The 13,570-nt window shown below is 36.7% G+C and overlaps 2 protein-coding genes across 6 annotated transcripts in view; one reads left to right on the top strand and one right to left on the bottom strand.

Moving 5' to 3' along the window:
• The window catches only part of LOC148645448 (excitatory amino acid transporter 2-like), a 63,498-nt gene extending 54,411 nt beyond the window's left edge, over positions 1 to 9,087 (top strand). For 4 of the 5 annotated variants that reach the window (XM_088610859.1, XM_088610860.1, XM_088610861.1 and 1 more), the window contains one exon: positions 3,061 to 9,087. In XM_088610859.1, the coding sequence (XP_088466985.1) occupies positions 3,061 to 3,135 (75 nt within the window). In that variant the 3' untranslated portion in view covers positions 3,136 to 9,087. The remainder of the gene's footprint in view (positions 1 to 3,060) is intronic. The other variant, XR_015928044.1, reaches the window with a different exon arrangement.
• Positions 9,088 to 11,286: 2,199 nt separating this feature from the next.
• Positions 11,287 to 12,854, bottom strand: LOC148645447 (uncharacterized). Its single transcript, XM_088610863.1, has 2 exons — positions 12,747 to 12,854; positions 11,287 to 11,791 (listed from the first exon to the last, which is right to left on the bottom strand). Exons 1-2 carry the CDS (start codon positions 12,771 to 12,773, stop codon positions 11,414 to 11,416), a joined length of 405 nt encoding a protein of 134 aa, XP_088466989.1. The 5' UTR covers positions 12,774 to 12,854; the 3' UTR covers positions 11,287 to 11,413.
• Between the last annotated feature and the right edge of the window lie 716 nt (positions 12,855 to 13,570).

Raw genomic sequence — 13,570 nt, 5'->3', positions numbered from 1 at the left:
GTCCAGGGGAGGTCTGCTGGGATTAACACAGATTACTCAAGGACTAGTGAATTTACTTTGGGATATAAAGAAAATATGGGTGCATCTGTCGTTTCACCAGTGTGTTCTTTAGATTCAAATGTTCTGGATTTGCCTTCTGCAAATTGGTTGTTTTTCACTTTACTTCTACAAACAAGATTCAAGCAATTTATAGACAACATGAAAACATAAACACTTTGAAATGCGCAATGTAATTTAAAAATGTAATGTGAAAAAGCTTAATCTTAATCTGTATATTAGAATACCATGTAATTACATTTTCAGAACTCAAAGTATTGTAATAAATAAATGCACCATCACCTCACACCTGTAATACAGGTGATATTGACAATCACAAGCCTGACAGATTACAGCAAAAGGTTTATCTAAGTATATTATTTTATCTTCTGTGTTTTAAAGCAGAGTCAATGATAAAATGTTCATTGTCCTTAAAACACAAAGGTCACTATGACTCCAATCCATTCTGTTTCTTAAAAGACTTTCAGCACAGAATGACAGATGTGCTTAGGTGGAGAGCCCAGCAAGTTCTGTCCATCCATCTGTCCATAGTTTTCTGGGCCTGGTCATTCTCTTTTGGGATTGATGATCTGATGGAGAAAACTGCAAGCCATCCAGCAGAATAATTTCCTTGGGGATTATCAGATAAACCCCTATCCAGGTTGCACCATGGGATTTCACAAATCAAATCCCATTTCCAATTATGAGGCTTTGGCACTTAGCTTATCTAATATATTTAATAAATTCAATTTCTGCTTTCAAAAACATCACACTTTCATTTGAGTTTGTGAAGGAATTTTGCTCCAATCTTAACAGGATTCAGATAGAAAAAGACGTCAGTACGCAACAGTATTTCCTGAATCTAATTATAAGGCGCGCCTTTTCTGCATTTTCCATCATGGAGCTTCACAACAGACCCAGCTGTAATTATTTCTTGATGGATTAATTGCACTGCATCTTGTCCACAATCCCAGCAAGCCAGGATGCACAACCCCAGTTCTGGAGGTCCATAGAATGTTCTAGTTTTCATTTCATCTGAGCTAATAATTATCCAGTCAAATTAGTTATTATCTTATTTCCACAAAGTTCACAGCTTTCCCAGTTGTAGTCAGTAACTGTCACACTAAAGAAAAACTCAATTATTCGGTGTGCGCAATACCATGCGACTTGGAGAAGCAGGTCTCTGCTGTCTGGGTCTCCTTCCAGTTCATTACCTGGGTTTATTGAAGGTCTGACTGAAGGATGGGAGAAGGTTTAATTTTATCCAGGCCTCAGTGTTGGATTTCCTTAGGTTTCAGACACTTCATTACTGATGCAGTATGTCTCGGTTTGAGGGGCTCTAAATCCCAGCGCTACACACTGGACTGGAAAGTGATTTCTAACTCGTCTGGGTGTTTAGATATGAAAATAATCCAGCGTCTGCTCATACAACCTGTTAAATTACAGGGATAAGAAAGCCTTTTTCACTGAGAACAATATCAAAAGTAAGGTTCTTCTGGGCAAGTGTTAAATCTGTTAAGTACAGGCTTAATGAACTGATTGTTGCTGTTTGAAGGGAATCTGTGAGCTGTATTTTGTCTGTTCAGTCTGACTGTGACAGAAGACTCAGTATACTCAGGCACCACTTTTACACTTCTGATTGAAATAGAGGGAGAGTCTTTCCTGTTTTCTTGCAACCAAATTCTTATTATTTTCTATAAAGGAACTATTTCTAATACAGGTTTGATAATGTATTATTTACAGGAGGCACAAAGGCTGCAATTCCATCTTCTCTTCCTGCATGTTTATATTCACTGTGTATATACATATATTTTGATTTGTGTCTTTTTTATCTATATATTGTATAAAATCTTGCAAAAAAATCTGACATTCAGATGTCTTGTAAAATGTGCATGGCTCATCAAATGTTTTCTATTTTTAGAAACAAAGGGAAAGACTCAAAATATTACTCTTTTTTTCTTATTTTGATGCTTTTGTATTTTCTGTGCTGTTTTATTGTCTCTTTGATTGCATGAAATACCTGAAGTATCTTTTTTTCTTTTCAATCTTCCATCAGAAGGATGCCAGTGCCAGTTTTTATAATACCTGGGCAACAGCAAGCATGTGTGATGTTTTAACAATAGATTTTAAGTGTCATCAGGCTGTTGTGCAGGTAATTGTACCTGTGTACACTGGAGCAGAGAAACTGATTTCTAAAGAACTATGCAGGCCTCACATGACTGTGTGGAGACGCAACAGTGCAATAGTGCAAAGAGATATTCTCTTGTATCGTCACATTCACACTTCTGTTTAATAATGCTTGAGGAATAATGCACATACACAATATAAGTACAAGCACAATACATATTTTGTAAATATATTTTATATTAAGTTCATGTAAATCCATGCATAGGTCACCAGGGTGAGATTAAGTTGACATCTATAGTTAGTTGTTGGTATAGACTGTTATTACTATTCATGCATGTGACTGGAATCCTCTTTACCATTTTCTCTGAGAGAGGGAAATGCACAAATGTTGCAATACAATGGAATAATTTCAAGGACACTTACTCAGTTGTGGCTAGAACGTTCTGTATACATGGGAGTGAACATTGTACCAAATACATTGATGGCTTTGATGTGTTGTTCACATGGATATACAGTACAAATATTAAAATATCACTTCAAAATGCAAATGCAAAAACAACAAACAAATTGTAAACAAATTAGGAAATTGCACACTCCTAATAGTTTTCCGTTATCTTCACACACCTAGATATTTGATCAATAAATAAAGGAGAACACTGATCCACTGGCACAGTAGGAAGGGACACTTGGCTGTTGTGGAGTAATACAGCAGTTTTCCGTTTTTCTCTTGTTATGCAAATCCAAGAGTTAACTTTTGTGTGCATGAGCTAACAGAGGATCCCAGCTGTTTGCCTCTGAAACACAAAAATACAGTCTCTCTGCTCCAAACCATTAAGAAAAAAAATGTTTGTTAGTGCCTTGGTCCTTGAGTTAGTTGTTCCTGATAATTGCTTTCAGGTCACCTTGGCCACAAATGGCTCCACTGCTGAATACACACTTGTTGAGGAGGAACCTTGGAAACGTGAAAAATAAAGAACAGAGATCCCAGCTGCGCCTTGTCCAGAGCCTCCACGAGCTTTCCACCTGGTGAAAAAAACTAACAAAAATTAAAAATAATTTTCAAATAAAAAAACTAAAACAAATAATCATTCCAAACTAATAATTGGTTTCATGATTTAGTTTTGATGACAAAATCTATTAATCTATTAATTCTCACAAAAACATGACTGACCAACTGATTGAATGACGTAGTTCAATAACCTACTAACTCCCTAAAGCATGTTTGTTTGTGATTTTATAGAGTGATTTTCACTATAGAGTCTACTTTCTAAAAAGAGAAACCCCTTTGCTCTCCGGTGACACCAGATGTGATATCTGGGCTCAGGCAGTTCACTAGTCTGTGCAAAAGGAAAAAGGATGAGACTGACAAACTGCCTGTCCTGAGCTTGAGCATGTGCGACGATTTGGGATTTTCGTTAAGGTCAAATGGAATAAATGATTTTTGTGCTCAAGGCTGGGGCAGGGAAACTCATTTCTCTCTGTCCTTGTTCAACCACCATCATTTGTCATGCAAACCTTTAGGCCTTTACTTCTGAATTAGAGCAGATTTATTTTCATGCTCTGCTCAAGTTCTTGCACAGAAAAACTTACAAAGTGGCAAGGCCGTCATTTATCATCATTTCTTGTCTTTCCTCATGGTGGTAGTGGAGGGTTACAGACAGGGGCCCCTATTTTACCTGTGCCAGTCTGATTAATTCCAGTCGGGGCAAGTATTTTTCCTACTGGAAAAATAAGGCCCAGCCTGCTGGATGTTCAGCAGCATCAGGCCTGCCTCACAGTGTACTGACAACCTCCTTCTGCGCTGCTCATTTTCATTCTTACATTTGGACAGCAGCCCAATGAGAATCTTTTTTTCAAACAAAAATAAATGTTATGGAACTCCCCATTCAGCTTATACTCTATATTTAAAATGATTAGTTAAGGGATTTAATTAAGGGAAAAGAGGCACTACACTGCCAGAGACAGGGAGGTCTGTCTCATGATTGAATGGAGTGAATCAAATGATTGGACAGGTCCAATGGTGTCCCTACAATGTCTTCACCTGCCATCCGATCTTTAAACTTTGTCTAGTGGGATTTTCTTTTTCACGATAGAAAAACCTCACTTCATCGTACCCCTTTCACAGTTATCTTTTCTGGTGGCAAAAATATGACGGCAATATTTAGCAAGGTATTTTTTTGTGGGGGACAGACAGTATTATACTGGGATACATTCAACAATGTACACTATGGTCTGTAGGTAAACCTACAGAAAAAATTTAAATATTTAGGCATGCATTAGCATATATTTGTATGACAAAAATATATTTAAATCAGTAATACAAACCACATAGTCTTGTCATGACTAGACAGTAAGAACAATTGGATTTGGCATGTCTTCACAATCTACCAGGAGAATCCAATGAGTCATGCACACTGATTGGTGAGGATGGATTCACCTGTTAATTCTGACAGATTTCTTCTCTCTAGGTGACATAACATTCTCATTTAGCTCTGAGACTGCCAGTCCACAAGTATGGTCCTTTGAAAGTTAAGATATTATTACAGTTCTTCCTTCAAGGCCTTATATCATAATAATAATAATACAACCCAAAAAAGCACCTCTTACCTCTTTCTTTGAGAAAAGGAGCTTTGTGTCTTAATTCTTTTGGGGGCCATCAAATACAGTAGTAAATTTGTTTGTATCAACAGACCAAAAACTGTCATCATTCTACTGTGACAAAATAACTTTTAATGAACACTCTTCTCAGCTTTGGTGGTATAAGTTGTTCTGTGCTGCATCTGTGATCTGGTATCTCTATGAAATTACTATAATGTATTGGTTAGTGTATTGATTGTTGGAAGTATATAATTAAATTTGTATTGATTGTGTAGTGGTTATATTTGCTGTAGTAAGAAAAAATGTGAAAATACTGAGAATAGATCCTCTGTGACCCAATTCTAGAGGAGATCGATAAGATTAATAACAGTGGGGGAAATTTACTTCAGAGAGACTGGTTTTATTAGAAAAGCTTGCATGCATGCTAAGTGCAGTAATTTAATAGAAATTAAATGGACATAGATGAATTGTAAATTATTAGGGTTCTTTGAATTCGTAATGACTTAAATGTAATGCCAATGTCTTAGAGCAAGAGCATCAGTTCTACCTAGTCTGCTTTTCCTCAGTCTGATATAAAAGAAATATGTAAGCCTTATTTGGAATCAATCTTGCATTTAAATTAAAATTATGACATTACACATCATTTTAACAAACTGTACTGCCTTGTTCTAGCATGTTTTAGATTTGCCAATATGTTTCATTTTGTTGTTGCAGGATAATTTAAGTACAGAATCCACGGTTCTAGTATTGGGTTGTTTTGGGTTGGGCTCATCTACAGATGACTACAGAAGGATCAGGCACATACTTATCAGACAATTTGTTTTTGAAATAGTGTGAGAAAGCAATGCTTGTTGTGAAATGTGTAGACCACGTGAGTGAAGCAAACACCTAGCCAATGAAAAGTATTCAGAAAGACACTCCGAATTCTTTTATAAATGTTGAGAGAAAGTATTTGGAAGAAAAGCCTTCATACTTTGAAATAAAAAAATGCTAAGGCTGAGAAGCTAAGAAAAGTGTTCTTGAAAATCTATAATTCCATAATGCTGAAATACAACTTCCAATTAAAGTTTAAAACACCCTGAACCTTTCCACCTCTTCAAACAAATTTCACCCAAAACATTTCAACATACTGTAGGTTTTTTAGCTACCCCACTTTATCCTGGTCTTTTAGGAAATAACCTATGTGTCCTGCCCAAGAAAGCGTTATGACACTTCACACAGAGAATTAAACAAACCTCCCCAAAACACTTTTTGGATTCCAATGAAAACCAAATACTAGTCAAATATTCCAGCTATCCATTTTCTAATCCACTTAACCAACTCAGGGCTGTGAGAAAGGGATAGACCCTGGATCGGATGGTAGTCCATTGCTGGAGATAAAGTCAAATATCACACTTTCAAAATAATATGAAAATAGTTTGGATATGTTTTAAGAACAAAATCAGAAACAATAGTGAAATATATCTGAACATGTATAAATACATTTAAATAAAATAAAATGTATTAAATTATTTTACGTACTTTGAGCACATTGAAATTTGTCAATGGGGAACTAAAATGGAATTTTAAATTAGTACATTTATAGACTTTCTAAAATTGATTTCTGTATATTTCTAGCATTTTATACTGCAACGTAAAACTATGCTTTCAGGATGTTTTTTTTATATTTCTTGCTTGGAAAGACTAGAGCATACAATCTAATGTTCTGGGAACACCTATGTTTATCTTTCTTTGAAAATATCCATTCTATTTAAAATGACCAAAAATTATATCACAAGAAAGCACATTTTCATGCTGTGTTGTTTTTGTCTAGCCCATCCCTTTAATCTGAAGATTATCCCCGAGTGCAGGAACACGTGTTCAGCCTATTACCACAAAGGTCATGACTGTTCTTAGCGCCTCTGACAAGGAGGAGGGTGTCCTGTTTCCAAACATCACAGTGTAGTTTAAGGTATAGAAAATGCATGAAAACCATGATGATTCAGAAGCACAGAGCTGAATATGAAACCTTGCACTTGCATTTCAGAAGATAGAAGCGTAATTGATATACTGTAGCGTAGTACAGTATAAGAGGTACTGTAGCACAAGGAAAGTGAATTATTTCCTCTCAAGCAGAGACCACTGGGACATTTGCTTGTAATTCTTTGTATGTTCACGTGTGTGCAAGAGGTGGGTGGGTGGTGTGTTTTTTTATTGATGATTGTTTCATTCTCCTTTTTTCCTTTTTTTTTCACTTGATGACAGCTTTGCCTTGAAAATGTGAACTACAAACAGAGCAGCCTGTATTAGGAGTTTGATGATGATCACTGATAAAAGCATGATAATCTTACTAATATTACTTACTAAACATTTATATTATAGCACCCAATCCCTTCACGCGATAGCCTGAGGTGTGCACTTCAGGCTAATGAAAGCTACTGTACATGATAGTTTGGATTTCTACATTATATATGGTTGTATCTTTCTGTTCGGTACATAATTTAATCCTGCCTAAGGTGTTGTTGTTTTACCAACACAAGTCTTTCATTTTAGCAAATTTTTTTTTTAAATTTACAGCTGAAAGTTTTAAAGTAGCATACCTCTACTCATCTTAAATCTATACAGACTGGGTTCAGCATTTATTTTGAATGAAGTATGTCTATATATAGTAGGTTTGTCTTGTTTTCAGGTAGTTTCTTTGACGATAAAAGTTGTGGCTGACCAGGCAACCACCTAAGGGGACTGAGTGTCAGACCAGTGAACCCTGTTTTAACCTACTGGATGGAACATCATTTTGTATCACTATCTTAAAGCATGATTTAAAGTGCCTCTTTGCACTTTGTGTATATATTGTAGGTAGGAAATGTCTAATTTCTGTGAAATGATGTTTAAGGGTAGTGTTTACTTGGTGTGACTATTCTGTAATTTGCTAGAGGATACCTGCCTATGTGCTCTGTAAAAGAAATAGCTAAGAAAAAAATTTAAAAGAGGAACTAAAAAGTTGCTTGTCCTTGCATTTTGGTTAGCGGTTTGAAATAGTCTTACATAGATGTTACACATCCATTATATAAATTTATATATATATATTTTTGGGAATCTAATGTAAACATTTCAAATGTCTATCACATGAAATTAAAAGTCATGCGTGAATTATGTTCAGTGTACATATCCTAAATGTGAAATAGCAACTCAGAATGTTCCAGAGATTTGATGATGCTCCCTTGAACAATCTCCACAGGTGGAAGAGGAAGAAAAAACTGTTGGCTTAACCTTTCTTACTGTGAAGCTGTGTTTTTAAGTGGAGTTGTGTTACTTGGTTTGTGGAGTGTGGGTACTGTTGTCATGTGTAACTAGGTTTACAGCACACAGGGAAAAAGTCAAATTTATTAAAGACAGTCAGAAGCCTACAAAGCCTTTCCCACAGCCAAAAAAATCTCTTGACAAGCACAAAAAACTTGAATAGCACAAAAATGGTATCTTTTTAAAACGGGAGAAAAACAAACTTTGTTCTAGTTTCCTCTTTTTGAGGAGCTTTCTCCTGTCATAGACCTCCATGGCAGTGCCTGTTAGAAAAAAAAAATATTCCTCAGGTTAACAAACAGTGCTTTTGGCAGCATCAAGGAATTGTTAAAAAATAATTAATAAAATGTTTACTCTGTATACATTCCTGTATGATATTTGCTGGGCTAGAGGCTCACGTTGAACTGCCAGTAATGATGCCACCCATATCCCCCTCACGTTCTGTATTAATTCTTTATTTGACTGGATGTATTCCAGACTCCCTTCACCAGCATAAACAACACTGGAGTAATCCACACCAAACATATTGAATGTAGCTCTATAGAAAACATTATATAAACTATTATATACAGTATTAATTAATTGTAATTAACCGGTCAACTTATACACAGTGTCAGTTTTATTTGCAAATAATTCATTTTAAATTTGGCTTTTTCCTGTCCATGTTTTTATAAGCAAAATCTCTGCGCACATTAAAAAATAAAATGGTAGGCACAATATTTCTATGACAGTTAATGTACGTTTCTTTTCTACTGATAATTTTTCTCTTTTGATGAAATCTCCTAGATTAGAGCCAACAACCGTCATGGTCTTTTCCTGTTTCCCTTTCTTTTTCACTTGCACTTTAGTTTTACTTTTAGAATTTCCTACTTTGTGAATTTGTAGGTGTACTTTTAATGGAAAAATGGTTTTTAAACTTAAAACTTATATGAAATCCTTTCTGTACCAAACCAGTGAAATAAAATAAAAGGCTATTAAAATCTAAGTATTGTACCTTTCATGTACATAAAATGGAAACTAATAAATGTTGGTTCATAACTAAAAAAATCTGACCTGTGACTTTTTTATTCCATAAGGTTAGGGACATAAGACCAGTTAAAAAGAGAGGCCATCTGGCCCATCTAGCCTGGATGGTGTTTAGTAGCTACTGTTTATGAACCAAGGACCGTACAGTATCAGGCTGTTTCTTGAAACAAGACAGGGTATTGCTGGATAGTTTGTTCCATTATCCCACTTCCCTTTGCATAAAGAGGAGCCGCCTGTTCTCCTTTGTAAATGTACTTCTAAGTAGCTGTCACTTCTGTCCTCTGGTTGGGGAGTAGCACTCGGGATTCTGGTCTTGAAACTGGAAGGTTGTGAGTTCAACTCCCAGCCGAGATGCTGTGGTTGTACCCTTGAGCAAACTGGCTCAGCTGAATTGTTCCCTGTAAAGTGCCTTGCTGTGAATAGATGTGTAGGTGCAAATGCAAGTCACCCTCAATAAAAGCATCAGCCGAATAAAATGTATACTACTAAGTATTGTTTTAAGTGAAATCAAGAACTTGCTGCTAGTAGTAATAACTTTAACAAAAACCCTTCTGAAAATCTAAATAAACCACACACTGTAATTTGGCATGTGTATAGCCATTACTGTTGTTGCTTCTCCAAAGAACTCTAACAGATTTGGAAGGTACTGTATGACCTACCTTTCATGAGTCCATGTTAAAAACATTTCTAGAAAAGCTCATTGTAATTTGAGCACAGCAGGTAATAATATACAGTATAACCCATGAATTGTTAAATGTACTCTAGTCCTAGTTTTAATTTTAAAGCTACCCTTAAAGTTATGCACATATGTTCTGATGTGCATGGTTTGTATTCCTGGCAAGACAGTGGTAATTTGACCACTTCGTACTACCTTTTAAATAGTGAATTAATCTTGACAAATGTTTTGGAAAGTTTATGACTTCAGTTATGAGTTTGTATGATTGGTACAGCACATTAAACTACTTTTCAACAACAAATATCTTCAATTTTTCTTTTCCTTAACTCACCTTAATTTATCCAAAAGAGTGAACATTGTTCAGCCTTTGTTTATGTTCACAAACAGGTCTATTGTTAATGTGGTTAATTATTTGGAATGCCGCTTGCTTCAGTTCTTAGAGACCTCTTGGTAATACTCCATTTAGACAACTCTAATTAGTGCCCTTAATGTTATTATCTGCTGCATACAGGAATCTATGTAGATACTATGTGTTCTAATCCTAATCTTCCATAAATTCTCTGGTAAGGATGAAAATTGAGTGAATCCAGAAACTCCCAGGTATTATACACAGTGGGAGATTAATCTATTATCCATTTTCCTCTCATCCAGGTCTAAGATCAGACTACACCCTGGACAGGATGCCAGTCCATGGTAGAGCACACACACATTTACTCAAACATACACCTACAGTTACCCTGGACCAGCACCAGAAATCAGTACTGTATATCTAAAGAAGACTCACCTAGATAAGACCAGGAAAACTCCATACAGAAAGCTCCCCCAGGCCAGTAGTATCAAAGCTGTGAGAATACATCACTAACGACCATGCAGCCCTGAATCTTTATTGTAACAAATAGAAGTACATACAGCACTTTCTGCTTGTTCTGGAATCTAAACATTAAGACCCATACAAAACACTGATTGTGTTAATGTTTAGCTGTTAATGTCACGGATGTTGGAAAGGTCATGCTGTGGGACAGCCAGGAGAGCAGAAGAGACCCTATGCGTAGCGGCGAAAGGGGCAACACGGAGGATAGCCCGGGCTCAGGGGGTCAGACGAGGTCAGGGAGAAACCTCTGCCCTCAGACCGCGGAGGAGACGGCCTGGTGCTGGGTGGGTCTCAAGACACACGAACCCTCAATGCTGAGTGAGGAGCAAAGGGAGACCCTGAAACATATAGCCCCACACAAGGACCCACTGGAAGGACAAGAAAAGCACAGGGAAACTAGGAACAGGACAGAGAAGGAGCGCCCTCTAGATGTAGAGGGTGTGACAGTTAAGTCCAAACCTCATCGACCTCTCTTAAGAATCAACTTTAGTCAAATCAAGAACTTAGTAAAGAAAAAAAAATTTATACCAAGTTAATAATGGTTCATTTAAGGGTTCAATTAGCTTAATTGATTAATTTAGCTTTTAAGGGAAAGAAAAAAAAGTCCCAGATGAGAACTCTCCTTTATACCCTTGTACATGTACAGTATGTGTTAGATTAAAGAGCATGTATATCTTTCCTTGGGATGTGGTATTTATCTGTTACAATACTGCAGCACATAGAACTCTTAATTAAAATGATATTTTCATTTTAATTCTGATTGAAATTCGTTTGACATCTCCAGTATGATTTCCCTGGTTTTACAGGGTATTTCCACCCGCTGCAGTGTCGCTTTGTGGGCAGTCTTCGGGCTCTGTGCTCCTCCCGTCCTGCCCTGAAGGCTGGGAGCTGTGGCGCTGGCGGCGCACGCGTAGGTTTCCAAAGCGGGGCATCCGGGCCCGGATCCCCAGGAGCGATCGATTTTGGATCAGCGTGAGGTAGATCGTGAAGATGACGAGCTCCCGGCGCACTGTCTGCCAGTGCCGGTCTCTCTTGGTCTCCCAGGCCCAGCGGCGCCAGAGCAGCAGGACCCGGGTGAGAAGCCTGTTCCGATCCAATTGCCTCCTTGTAGAAACGCCCCGCCACCAGGCCTGGATCTGCACGGCCGCCTGTGTCCGCAGTTCCGCTCGCCGGGTTTTCTTGGGAAAGAAGGCAAATGGATCTGCCAGCACTGATCTTTTTTCCCCTTTGCTTTTTTTTGCTTTTTTGTTTTAGCAGTAACAAAATACACAGTATATGAAGATTGTATTTGAATACATATAAATATCTGCAGTATATGGAGACACTGCACTGCATACAGAGGTCCTTATATTTTTTGGCCATGATTTATCAGTTTCCTGCAATGTCATTAACTTAATGACAGTGAATGGATTTTACCCGCCAAGGATACAAGATACATGATATATATACAGTATAAGAAAATAATTACTGGAATATACAGTATGGATGTTTATAGATGTGTATGCCTGTCACCTGATTTCCCCAAACCACACTCTTATACTATAAGTTATAGACAAGCTCTAAACATGAGCTGTAGCCAACACTTTCCCTACTGTAGAAGTAAAGAGATAAATTGGTTATGCTGGATATTTTAAATAACATGTTTGCTAGAAAAACAAAGTAGGCCTGAGCATTAACTTTTAAATATATAAACAGAGGAGGTCATATATTTGGTTTATGTATCCTCCTAATTTTGTTAAGTGAACAGAGAAATAACAAATTAAACACTTAACTGAAGTAATTATTTTTAGATTCTAAGTGTATGAAATGCTAAAGAATATACACTAGGCTCGGATCACATACATTTAAATGCCATTAGATGTAGATTTTTTTTTTAAATGGAACTTGGCTTTTCTTCTCTTATTATTATCCACTGTAATATAATCCTCATTAAATATTTTCTTCTGTAGTTTCTCTACAGAAACCTGGCTTCACTGTGTTAAAAATAGCATCAGGTGCATTCATATGAGTCTCTTCTTTCAAGCTTTACCTACCATCTATCTTTTGATCTCTGCTTAAAAAGTTAAAGGGAGTTAGTAAACCTAGAATACTAATACATCCTTCTTACAATCCTCTAAAGTAAACCAGTCTTACCTTTAATTTGGAAACACTACAGCCCATCCCTTGCTGCTTTATCAAACTTTCATATTTCTCCAGGAATTGTTGCACCTAACAGTAAAATGATGCTGTGATGATCTGGAGATGATAACATTCTAGAACTGAGGTCATATCTGTGTCACAATTGGGTCTGTGTGACATTGCAGTGGACACTGGTGTGGCAGCATCTAATGTCCTTAACAATGTCTCAAATGCTTAACAGACGCAGTGAGAAGATCTCTTTCCACTATAACTGTCTATTTACTCCATTTAAATGGTAATTGACAATAGCAGTCGGAATGAACAATGTGCTGTCAACATTACTCCTGTATGTTTCACTGCCCATACCGAATTCGACCAATTCCCAGATATTTGAACAGGACTCACCGACCATCAAAATGCTGTATTGTATCAGGATTTCAGACAGATGCAGGTTTAGGTAACATTTTTCTTTAAAAGTGATCAGTTACATTATTTAAATTAAATTAAAATTTTAAAACCTAAAATTGAATAATCTTTCACCCTGGCATTTGACCACGAGAAATTTCTTTGAAGTGGTTCTGCAGACTAAATATTAATATTAATTTAGGTAGCTGTCAAAAGATGTGAAATTGCCTCCTTAGTTATATTTAAGAGCATGACAATGAGCTCCATCATAAGATATAATTTACGAAATATTTAGACACTTGGCAAATTTAGGCTAAGACCATTAATACAGCCGACACAAAGCAAGCCATACAAGGCAATGTGTAATAAAATAACGTGCTGCGGAAAATTAAATTGCTTGAGGGTCAAAAACAAACAGTTGGGATAAATATGTG

Source organism: Lepisosteus platostomus, chromosome 18 (assembly GCF_059453375.1).
Source record: "Lepisosteus platostomus isolate fLepPlt1 chromosome 18, fLepPlt1.hap1, whole genome shotgun sequence".
Classification (NCBI taxonomy): Eukaryota; Metazoa; Chordata; class Actinopteri; order Semionotiformes; family Lepisosteidae; genus Lepisosteus; species Lepisosteus platostomus.
The sequence above is the reverse complement of the archived record's forward strand: the minus strand, read 5'-3'. Positions and strand labels throughout refer to the sequence as shown.